This window comes from Pararge aegeria, chromosome 20 (assembly GCF_905163445.1).
Source record: "Pararge aegeria chromosome 20, ilParAegt1.1, whole genome shotgun sequence".
Classification (NCBI taxonomy): domain Eukaryota; kingdom Metazoa; phylum Arthropoda; class Insecta; order Lepidoptera; family Nymphalidae; genus Pararge; species Pararge aegeria.
The window spans coordinates 4,839,298-4,852,057 of record NC_053199.1 but is presented as its reverse complement, the minus strand read 5'-3'; the positions used below and the strand labels follow the sequence as shown (position 1 = coordinate 4,852,057).

General features: G+C 35.1%; 2 protein-coding genes and 1 non-coding gene across 4 annotated transcripts in view; 1 reads left to right on the top strand and 2 right to left on the bottom strand.

Annotated features, from left to right (window-relative positions):
* LOC120632720 overlaps window positions 1-2,109 on the bottom strand; it is a 37,279-nt gene extending 35,170 nt beyond the window's left edge. The window contains exon 1 of the mRNA XM_039902699.1: window positions 2,033-2,109. The gene's annotated coding sequence lies outside the window, so the exon portion shown is untranslated. The remainder of the gene's footprint in view (window positions 1-2,032) is intronic.
* On the bottom strand, window positions 556-674 carry LOC120632922. Its single transcript, XR_005659156.1, has one exon. It is a non-coding gene; the product is annotated as a 5S ribosomal RNA (ribosomal RNA).
* A 5,428-nt stretch (window positions 2,110-7,537) lies between the features above and the next one.
* Window positions 7,538-12,736, top strand: LOC120632567 (centrosome-associated zinc finger protein CP190). 2 transcript variants are annotated; one of them, XM_039902458.1, is made up of 2 exons: window positions 7,538-7,640; window positions 7,845-12,736. In XM_039902458.1, the coding sequence occupies exon 2, from the start codon at window positions 7,889-7,891 to the stop codon at window positions 11,987-11,989; it is 4,101 nt and encodes a 1,366-aa protein (XP_039758392.1). In that variant the 5' UTR covers window positions 7,538-7,640; window positions 7,845-7,888; the 3' UTR covers window positions 11,990-12,736. The 2 variants fall into 2 exon arrangements, with proteins under 2 accessions (XP_039758392.1, XP_039758393.1); XM_039902459.1 differs by lacking the exon at window positions 7,538-7,640 and adding an exon at window positions 7,669-7,770.
* Window positions 12,737-12,760: the final 24 nt, after the last annotated feature.

Here is a 12,760-nt window from a genome sequence, read left to right as displayed (position 1 = left end):
TTATCTATGTATATATATATCTATCTAAGTATACCAATGAAGTGAGTTTGTTTTTTTTTTGTTTGGGTAGGGTAGGTACTCGAATCATAACGCTGCGAGTGCCTGCGTATATAATACTTAAGCGCGGAAATGACGGCGGGTAATGCGACGCGGTAGGTCGGAGTATGTAGAATAAGAGCATAAAGTTTGTAAGGAACGGTTGATTTGTTTGTCAGGTGGCATAAAACTATCAAAATATAACCAGTGTTTTGATAACGCATTCAGCGTTTATAGCATTAGGTATATTATACCACCCTAGACACTGGTTAGGAAGCTAAGCATAGAGGCAAACTTTTACAAGGTACATACTTTAAGCTTCCGTAAAGAGACTTCATTAAATTCGGTTTCGAGCCTAATTCTATTTAACAATTATCCCAATATAGTACCAATATTCACCCATAGAGAATCCTATGGATTAATTTACGAAAAATGTACGCATAATGACTAAATTATATGTAGCTGTCATCCCTCCATTTGTCCTAATTTTATAAAACTGGAAAACAACAAAACAAAAAAAGCCAACATCACGCGGTGTTCCCAGGCGGTCACCCATCCAAGTACTGACCGCGCCCGATGTTGCTTAACTTCGGTGATCGGACGAGAACCGGTGTATTCAACATGGTATGGACGTTGGCGAGGGTAGGGCGGAAATACGGAATCAGAATTATTTAATTACCACTTCTAATACTTCAAAATTTTTTGTTTTTTTTTTACGCTAAAACGATCGGGTGTTATAAGTTTGACGAGTCGGCCTGTATGTGAGTGTCTGTCTTGTGGCAACGTATTTCCCAGACGGATGAACCGATTTTGATATTTTTTCTTTACTTGAAATGTGAACTGATTGGGAGAGTTCTTAGCTATGTTTAAAGAAAATCGGTCCAAGATGGCCGCCGCTACAAAATGACGGACCACATATTTTTTCACAACTCCGTCAATATGGATATCAAATGAAAGGGCTTGTCATCATACTTACATTTCTTTTTCACAACTATCTATATCAAATGAAAGGCTCGCTTGACTAGCAGAATAATGTAGGTACGATAGTCGGGGGTTTATTTTAATTGTAAATTTATATTTTTTTTATTGTTTGCTTTAAACGAACTGTAAATAATTTTCATGCTCTTGTTTGCACTTTCACTTTTGCCTGTTAGCTTTACAGAGTTTAAAATGTAACATACATTCTGATGGAATGACGATCAAAGATTGAAGTTTAAAGGATTCTTAGGCTGCTTTTAAGGAGATTAAAATGTGCCCTAACTCGAACAAAAATAATCAAACGGAACTACTGATTATTTTGTTGTTCAGAATCCAAAAACCAACACATTGTAATACTTAGTCTGGTTCGAGTTTTTAACAATTTGATCCCTCTCAATTAAATCAAATGAAATTATTTAATAGTAAAGTCAGTGGTCTCTTAATAAGTAGATTCATGCTGTATGCAATGTTTTTTTTATTTTTCCTTATTCTATCCCGTAGGGAAAAGGCGAAGGTATATCACCGTGCAGCCATGTACTCAATTAAAGTAACAAGTTAATCGCAAAAAAGAGATGGATACAGCTTTTCAAAGCATTCATTAGCACTTAAAGTCGTATAAGTACTCAGTGGCTGAAATCAAAATCTACCTTTAACTTAGAGCTACTGTACATCGTAATATGAGAGTGAGGGAATAGAGAATGCACCTGTGTTTATGCATAAACTTAGGTACGAGTATGTCCTATATCTCCCGCGCAGTTGGAAGGTCTCTTTGGAGATCGATCTTGTTTTTTCACTAATCTGCTTTAAACATTTAAAGCAAACAAATATGAAAAAATTAAAGCGTTAAAAAAGTAAATAGATGCCTAGGTATATAAACATGAACGAATAATGAATCTCATAATAACATCTTTTCATAAACATAACACAGACTGAAAATTTAAAAACTAATTTTTAAAAATCTAGAGCCCTTATGCTACAGTTTGTAATACCACCGAAAGAAGCAGTTATTATAACTAACCTTATTCCAAGACGCGCAAAACTCGTAAACCACTTTTTCCAAAACGAACGATGTCTTACAAACACGACCTGGCGTAAAGCTCAGTGCACACTGACTAAAATCCGAACGCGATATCCGCCCAGCCAGATAGGCGGGGCCCGGGGTAGGCGGGGCAGAATCCGCAAATCGGATCCTATGCTATACTTCTTTTCTTCTCTAGTCAAGAAGCAGAGTGGTCAACCAAATTAGCGAGGAGGCTGTCGCTAAGTTATCCGTTGCGGTAGTCTCATAAAAGGGATTTTATTCGTGGATTTGAATAGCTGAAGCTGAAGTGGGATTTACAAAAGATTTTCATGATACTGAGGTTTCGGTTTGAGAGCTTTTCTGTGACAGCTGAGTTTTGAACTAGCTTTTGCTAGTGTATTCGCTGTAACTACCCAATATATTTACATAATATAAAACAAAGTCGCTAACGCTGTTTGTATGCTTAGTGATAAACGACTAAGACTCCGGGAGGTATCTTTGCATCGTTCGAGTCGATGTAGGACTGAAGTGTACCGAAAAAGCAGTCGTATTGATATCAAAATACCCACCAACTCAACAATGTCATGAACATTGGTTGTTAATCAAATATAATTTTAATTGTTTCTTTAAAAAACTATCTTTTAACTATTTAATAAAATATCTGGCAAAAATTAAATTATAGTTATCAAAAGTATAATTATTTACCCACTTTATAAATTAACTGTAACATTATATAAAACTTCGCAACGGATTTTAATGAAGTTTTCAATACCAGATAGAGTGATGTAGAGGAAAATTTATATGCAGTATGCATGTATATAATAGAAAAAAAACAGGAAATTCAGGAGTTTTGACTTGTAATGATGTAAAGTTATCAGTCATATTTTTGTGCGCTAACATTTCAAATATACTACAACAATACAATACACTATCGCCATCTAGCCACAAAGAAAGCGTAACGTGTGTTATAGGTACTAAGATGATTGGTGAATACTTTTAAGAATATACATAAATACTTATAGCATACATATAAACACCTAGGACACTGAAAAACATACGTTTTCCAGTTGCGGGAATCGACCACCTACCGCCTCAGATAGCAGGGTCGCTGCCCACTGCGCCAATTGGCCGTCTACGCTGGCTAAACGCTGGCTAAACCTTAACAAATAGGTCACCACGGAATTTTATAGACCCTATAGACTGTACAATATAATTTATTATAAGTTAAATAATAATAATGTATATAAATCAATGATGAATAATAATAACAATAAAAATGAAAATATAATATATTAACTGTAAATCAATGATGGATAATGGTAAACAATTGGGCATATCTACCCAGCTTTTGGTCTAGGAGTGGTTTTTTAGATCAGATCGTCCGCGGCTGTTTTGTGAAATTTTCTCGGGTTTGGTCTGGTGGGAGGCTTTGGCCGTGGCTGGTTGCCACCCTACCGACAAAGACGCCCTGCTAGCGATGTTGCGTAGAAACCGATTAGGGGTATGACTACCATACTCCTTTACCTACCATACTTAACAGGTTAGCCCGCCACAATCTTCGACTGCAACATTACTAAAATCCAGGTGAGATGGCAGTCAAGGGCTAACTTGTAGTGGAATAAAAAAAACACCAACCACGCTTTAAATGGGGGAGCAACAATCAAAGAATCGTAATCATTATACTTACTTCGTTAGCAGGTACCTACTTTATATGATGTAAAACGCATTTAGGTAGGTATCTTACTTTTTTTTCTATACAATAACAATTAACTGTCCAAGCAGATTGCCCACCTGTGTAAGATCGCTACTAAGCGATAAGGCCGCCTTTTGTATAATGCTTCTGTGTTTTTTTGCACGCCTCATAAGCGAAGCGTTGTGGTGGGTATTACTGTCAGTTTAAGCACACCGAGTGATTTTCCAATTTAAAATGTCACTTTTTTATTCTTTATTGCTTTTATAAGTGAATATAAATAGACAAATGTTGAGAAAAAACACAATTTTTAACACTCATGATATTTTTAAATCTCTTTTTATTATTTAAACTAATTAAAAAATTGTTTAAAAAAGTTCTGTCTTGGACGTCCGTGTGTCTGTAAGTGCGGATCCCGCATCTTGTGGTCACGGTAAAGAGCGAAATACTTCACTTATCGAGTTGTTTTTTTATATGCGTCAGTATTTTGAGGAATAGAAGCCTATTGTCCACCAACCAGAATAACATGTGCTTGTATTTATACCGGCAAACACGCCCTTCCGACCAGTCTGGACCGGACATTGCATAAATGACACTTTGACGTCTTTAGTTTGACGGCCGACTGGCGCAGTGGGCAGCGACCCTGCTTTCTGAGTCCAAGACCGTGGGTTCGATTCCCAAAACTGAGAAATGTTGATGTGTGTGTATTGTCGTAGTATATTTATTTATTATTTATTTATTTATTAATATTAAAATAAACATGGAGGTAGTGCATCACCGGACGAGCTGTGTAATGGGCTCTACTACTACTTTGCAACAGAGAAAAATAAAACTTTATTTTCTTTATGCCCACCACTTAATCGATAACCACGTAAGCCACACTCTCCATATGATGTTGGGATTGGAAAAGTGGTCACTGAAATTACTTGAAATTCTTGCACACGTTGCATTTCTTTGTCAGTGTATTTATATACAACGTGTTACGGAATTACTTAATATTGTTTAAGGGTGCATAAACATTGGCGTGGTGCATAGATATGCACAGTCTCACAGAGTATGCAGATGATATAGAATGAAGAAATTCACCAGTACGACTTATAAAAAACTTATGGATAAGCATTATAAGAGTTATAGCCTATCCTTAAGTATTTATAACTCGTACTGGAGAATTTCTTCATTTTATATCATCTGCATACCCTGTGCATACCCTTTTTGCACGCCACTGTGCATAAGTATATTTCATAAGGAATCACTGTTAAAATATTAAATCAAAAGAAGCATATTTATTTTTCAACATGTGTACGTGGATGACAACCCTGTTGAAGATAAAAGATCGACACGTGCATAGTACCTTCGCTACGCGACACGTACCTTATTAAGTGGCAGGAATAAATTGATTTTACCTTCGCATGTGATGTTAGGGCTGTATCTAATTTCTTTTAGTAGATTATATGGTACTTCAGATGCTTTAGAGGTACAGTTAATAATGTACCTGTAAAACCTCCGAAGTGTTATTTCGGTTTTCATTTACACGTTGTAAACTTTGTATCCCTAGTTTACCAAAAGAATAGCAAAGAGTACCACTTTAAATAACCCGCCGGCTACGCTGCACGACACTATCTATCTCTTTTGCATTTCGATTTTGAACCCAAGGAAAAAGTTTAGATTTCTCTAATAAAAAGTAGCTCAGAGTAGTGAGAAAAGTAGTAAAAGTTTCAAAGATATTGGTGACAGAAATCGTCCCCCATGTGTATTTCTGCGCCAAGCAGTATTCCTGTGTTCCGGTCTTAAAGGTGGGGAATTACAGGCACATGAGACTTAACCCCAACGCCTCAGATTTATAGACACAGGGTGCCACTTTTGTGGACGAAGTCCTGTCATGCCGAGCGAAGAATTGCTTGTATCTATAGAGGCGATGTTTTCCCACTTACCATCATCATTTGCTTACAATTTGCTTTGCTTGCAAACGACGGGCAATTAGCTATAACAATAGAAAAAAAGAGTATAGTGTTCTATATATTGCGATAATCCTCAACCTTCTTGCAGTCTTGGCAAAATCGGTTGAACTGTTCTATAATAATAATATAATAATAATTAACTTTATTCAGCTTCCACACATTGTTTACACACAAGTAAACAAAAGAAAACTAATTACTTTTACTTTAAAACTAATTAAAGACTAGGTGTATTACAAACAAAATGGCTTATCGAAAGGTGCTTCAGCTGAAAAGGCTGCCACCTCAGCATGATGCCAGTATTTGACTACTGCAGCGCTGATTTTCAGGTGTAGCCTTGATTGGCGTCACGGGTTGACTGGGTATCGTTTAAACAGATAGAATGCAAAGTTAACTTGACAAACTATATCTTAATAAAATTGTTCTTATGTGATGCTAGTAAAACCTGAACTGCAAATGTATATAATTTTCAATTCAATTTGTGTAATTATGCGCCTGCTTAAAATTCCATAGCAAATATATGTAGGGTTATTAATTATTCGATTGCTTATTTCTTAGGAAACTGTGGATACTAACGGGTTATTTGAAGGACTACAATTTTGTGACTTGTGACTCTGATTAGTACTCAATATCAAGTTATAAACGGTATACCTTAGCAATTTATTAAAGACCGAATGGAAAACGCTTGTCTAAGGAATTAAAAATAAGGAATTAGGTAATTGGTTTTCTGATATCTCTATACAGACGATCGACAGCAACTCATAAGCCACTAATACTTCAGTGCTTAAACCCAACCGAAATCATTAAGACGGATCAAGAACTCAGGGTCTTCCGCGGTTAAATAATCTAACCACTGAACTAAGGAGGGTGATGAACCTAAAGAAGTTACGACAATTTATTATCGCTACGAAATATAACCTACTCTGTGAAAATTTAATCCACGCTTATCTGTGAAGCATAATCTTAATATATATAAATCTCCTGTCACGATGTTTGTCCGCGATGGACTCCTAAACTACTGAACCGATTTTAAATTAAATTGGCACACCGTGAGCAGTCTGGTCCGACTTAAGAGATAGGGTAGCTTAGATCTTTAATTATAGTCGCAATTTTATTTTATTGCAAATTTTTTGTCTATAATTAATTGACAGTCACATGTTATATATATATACTACTATACTCATTTAAGGCTTAGCGATACTGAATACTTTAAAAACAAAATCAAACGCAGACGAAGTCGCGGGCAACAGCTAGTTATTTATAAATTCCCCCGCGGGAAATAGAACTGATGGTTTACTAACAAGGTCATAATACAACCGTCAACGGTGCGACCCGACGAAAAAAGAGCTTCAGTGCGTTATGCTTAATTCGTTCAGTTGGTTTCAAAGATTATTTATCCATTACATAAATCAAATTTTGTGATAAGCGCCATCTATTGCCATTTAATAGATATAATATTAATAGAATAGCAAAACGTCCATTTTGATCCGTCATCCCAAAGCCCCACTTGCAATGTCCTAAATTAGAAGCTATGAATGAACTCGTCTCGTCCAATCGATATCGAGATAGTTCGTAATGAAGCAAAAGTGAGCAGAGGGCGGCACTCCAAGTCAATTTACAACTTTATTTACTTTTCCTTTTAAATAAAACCTAAACCTTACCTAAATAAAATATCAGCATACTAATAGCTGAAATCACAATATTTTCAATGATCTATTATGTATCTTGAATAGTTTATTACAAATAACTTTATTTACAATTTTAAAAAGTAAGTGAGTTGACTTAATAATGACGCCGAAACGACGCGGTCGGCTCCAACCCGCAACAGCCGAGCGCGATAGCTATATAACACCGCCATCTTGCGTTCACAGTGCCAACTTGAAGTGAAATTGGTGAAGTAAATTTTGTGATGTGGGCAAAGTAGCTATTGAAAACATAATACCTATTTGTTTTGCAATCGGTAAGTTTATGAAATAAACACAATTGGCGGAAAATTCAAGTGAATAGATGATTTTTTCAGAAATGTCGCATTGTGCTTATAAACTTTCTTAGTTCACAGCAACATAATAACAACGATCGATTAACCCAGCGTTAGTAAATTCATTATAAAAATATAAAAACGTGTTGATGTTGTATTAAAGTATGTTTTTTTATTCACTTTCAGTACATTGCGTGGGATAATTATGAGTTACTAATGCAACGTGCATCATGTCTGACACCAGGCAAGTGAAAGTGGACAACTGGGGAATTTACTTCCTCCAGAGACTCAAACATTTCTTCAATCGCACAGACTACTGCGACCTTACGCTTCAGTTCCAAGACAATGCCCAGCTTAAGGTCCACAGGCTGGTACTCAGCGCCTGCACGGAGTACTTCGAGCTACTGGAACGTACGTGTGAGATGTACGAGGATTGTTTAGTTATGCCGGACGATTTGCAAGCGGACGTTGTAGTGCCTATCATTAACTTTATGTATACCGGACAGTTGGAATTCAAGCAAGATTTATTGGAGAAATTATATCAGACGTCATTGATTATGAACTTACCCATACTCACTAAACTGCTTGATGCACATCGCCCTCAACAAAAACAGCCACCGGCTAAACCTGCGTTTTCTTCAGCTAGTTATTATGGCAAAAGGTATTCCAAGCCGGGGAAACCAGTGGCTGCCCCAAGCAGCAGCAACAAAAGGTCTTATCATAGTGCCTTTGAAAGCAATGAATTACAAACAGATCTACATAAAGTGAAGAAGCCGGCTACGGATATGTTTAGCAAAGCCGAATGTATTGTCAAAAATGGGACTACACCGTCTAATCAGTTTCCTGTATTTTCTGATAAAAACAAACGATTATCAAAAGAACCTCGTCCAACCAGATACGAGCTGCCTGAGGAGTTAGATGAAGAACATCTTTTTGATAACTCGTTCACTAGTTTATCATATGGATCCAAACCCTTGATGATTCATCCAGAAACATCAACTAAACAGTATGGTACGAAGAGGCTCAATTTGTTTGAGGAAGGTACAAGTTCCAGCAGATTCATGCGGGCTAGTGCAAGTGACATTGTGGAATGTAGAAAGATTGCATCTCAAGAGAACATATTCTTAGACCCGGGTGATAGTATGCAGGATGATAGTTCTTTCCAATCAACTTCACATAACATCAAGGGTGATGCCAAAGACACCAGTGAAATTTTTGATCAAATTTTAGAAAGTAAATCTTCTAAAATAACAATAGAGACGAAAAATACTGCACAAGCCCATAATTTAGATCATGCCAAGATTATAAGTGAAGTGCTAAAGAAATATCCACATTTAGTAAAAAACAACAAAAATATTAAATTGAAAATTTTAAACACTACTAAAGCTAAAAAATCTATTTCTTCAAATGAAGATAAGGCAAAATCGAGATATGACACTCCAAATGAAGAAAAGGCCAAGACGAGATATGAACCTCCAGATTTCACATATGAATCAGATGTTATTAATTCAAAGGAAGCCGCTAAACTCATTGCCTTGGGAGCTGATAATGTTGCAGGACCATGGATTTGTCTTATTTGTGGAACACCGGGAAAAGCTTTGCATTTTACATCTTATTTCAATTTCCGTAAACATTTAGTGGAAATTCACAATGAAAAACCAATACCCAGTATGTGTGAATATTGTGGTGTGAAGTCACAGAAAAGAAATTATATTGTTCACCATAAATTAACAAAACATGGAGTGGCGCCACCTGCAGCGTATAGTTTTCCTAAATGTAATAGTTGTGATTATATTGCTCTTACTGAGGCACTTTTAGTAAAACATAAAACAAGTCATGCCTCTGAAAATAACCATAAATTTCATATACCTTCAGTCCAGATGAGTCTTGCAAAAAAGACTAATAAAAAATATTTTAGTCCAACTGAGAGAAAATCAAACCTGCAATGTGTATATTGTATGAGACAATTTCTACGAGAGCACAATCTCTATGCTCACTTGAAAATTAATCATAAGGATGCAGCAAAGAATGATGGATTCATTGAAGATTCTGAGGAGGAACAAGAAGATGAAAAGTTTTCCTCTAACATAAAAGTGACCAATAATGAATCTTCTGAAAATTTGATTAAAGTAGAAGTTCCCATAACTTTTGAAAACTCATATGAAGATTTAAATGAGCAATATCAAATTGAACAAAAACCTGACGGTAGTATATGTGTATCTACTAAGAAACCTCGTATTTTGTTGCCCAGTAATAAAAACAAAATACTAAATCTTGGCTTCAGCTCTCCACAACAAAATGTATCTTCTCCACAAAAACCAGAATTGTTGCCAAATGCTTCTCTTAAAAGAAATGAATTTTCACAAAATATGTATCAATCTCATATGAGGCCTATTTCTAGCCAAGAAACAGTTTTTATTGATAATAATGAATATATACTACAAGATAACCATCTAATTCCTAAAAAAGAGAAGTCTGCCACAGAATATATAGTATCCCATGCTTCAAATGATGGTGAAATACAATCAATAATGCCTACAACATCGGTGGAGTATCATAACATAAACACCTCTAATCCTGATCGAAAAATGCTTATAAAATCTACCCATGTGGAGCAACCCTACCAAATAGTTGTTTCAAGTGAAGAAGAGTACAAAGCCTTGTTGAATTCTAATCAATCTGTTTTATATGATGAAGGACAAGAAATAAAAGCACTATCTGAACTAGGCGAACCTGAAAACTCATCTTTAGAAACAGGAACTATTGATTTAGATAACACACAATCTAATGACATGATGATTATCCCAGATTATCATATGAATGTACCTGTTACAGTTTCAGCTGATAATTCGAATATAGTAGTAGTTTACAGCCATCCTGTTGAAGATCCAAATAAACAATACTCACTGATAACAACACAAGGAGATTTTGTTCAGTCATCAGCTATAATAACGCAAAATTATGAGACAGTCACAACTTGTACTCCTGTGGTGACTACACATACACTAGAAAGTACTTGGCAAAACAATGTCCATGCAACTATAAATAAACTTCCTGTAACTCCTTCAGTAGAATTGCAAACAATGTCAACAAGTGAATCCATAACAATAGCTCCAAAAGAAAATGTCCAAAGTAACAGTATAAATGAACTTCCAGAGGTTCAGTTCAGGTCAGTCACTTCAGAACCAGTCACAATAGAAGTAGCCCAAACTGAAACATGTATAAATAATTTTAATGAACCTAATATAGGTACAATCACTCAGCAAAGGAGCAATCCGTCAGTAGGTCAACAAAGCACCATTGCTACTCTTGCAGATTCAACTTGTCTGAGCAAAATGCAACAAGTTCAGATTGAATCTCTACCTAGCACAAATCATGATCAAATGGCTATTACTACATATAATCAAGCATCTTCCCTCACTGAAGAACCCAGCACAACTGCACATGAGGTTGCTTCAACCCCAAATGAATTAGAGCCTGTTATTGTTGAAGAGGTATTGTACCAAAACAGTGATATTTCATCAGCCAAAATTGTTGCAGTAAATGTGACAACAATTAATGAAAGTTGTGATTCAGTAATTGAGGGCACAAATTGTCACATGAATAATACACCTGAAATTCCCACCTCTACTGTTCCTAATGAAACAACTGAAGACAATGAGCAGTTGCCCAAAACTATTAGCGAAGTTCAAGAAACAATAGAAAATATCGCTAGAGACATTGATGAAACTGAAAATGTCCTAAATGAACAAGAACAGTGCATATTAACTGACCAAAGTAAAACGAAAGTAACATTAACCAAAATAGCAAAAGAGCAAATTGAAAATTTGACTTCCGAATGGTCAGAAGATGAGAGTGAAATAACATTAGCAGAGCAAAGGAAATTACCAAATACAAATTTAGAAGTGCACAAGAGAATGCCTACAGAATTGGATGAAGCTGAAGAATCCATTGAAAATATTCAAAAAGAAGTGAATAAACAATCTGTTGAGTTAAATGCCGAAGGTAACAATGTTCCAAATGTTTCACCAGGTTTACCCACAAAGGACAGCGAAAATCCAATAGCTGATCCACAAAAAAAAATCTCATCACTGCTTCATGATTGGGATGACAATGATTCTCAGGAAGAAGTTACACCCACTGATAATGAAAATGAAGAAAATCAACAGTCTTCAAACAACCAAGATGAAAGTTTAAGAACAATTGATAATAGTGGTACAGATGACGTCAGTGATACTGTTGATAATGGTGATGATATAAATAAAAACGATAATATTAAGAGATTAGTCAGTGATTGGGATGAGGATGATGAAGAAGAAAATAAGGATTGATCTGAAAGTATAGAGTAGTTTGTTTTCAAATCACTATTATATAGTTGTGTATTTATAAAGTAAATATACATATTAAGAATCCGTTAGTTATATTAAGGGTTTATAATATATTAGACACTTAAGAAGCAACATGCAATAATATATATTATAGTTCATGTTATAATATTTCACTGTGTATAAGTGTGCCTATAAATTAGTAAGTAAGTAGTAATGTTTGATGTCTGCATTTAGTGTTAGAAGTTTGTGCCTATACATTATACAAATTGTATTTTTTGCTTATAGCAGTAATATATTTTTTATGTCCTTATAAAAAATAGCGATTTATTTATTTCTATGTATTGTTTATAGTACATAGCTTAAAACATCGTCTTTTTACACAAGCTGATTTTTTATATTTATGAATGTATGATCCATGAATGTTCTAATGTAACTACAAAACTGCTTTAGACCTGTCAATTTAATTTATGAGATACACAAAACTAATTTGACAGGCCCCTTGTGTTAATGATACACTTTTCTGATTCTTTTTAGATTCACATTACTGCAACCACATTAGAACATTTATATGGTTTATACGTATATAACATGTATATCTAAAACTAAAAATGGATGTTATGTTAGCTGTACATAATCATTTACAATTAGGAACATTATGAGATTAGTGTAGAGTATGTTTAATGATAGCCATTCAATTTAAAAATGAATTTATCAACTCCACATTATTTAATGTTATGTTTAATGGTGTAAGCTAGGTATATATAAATATGTATA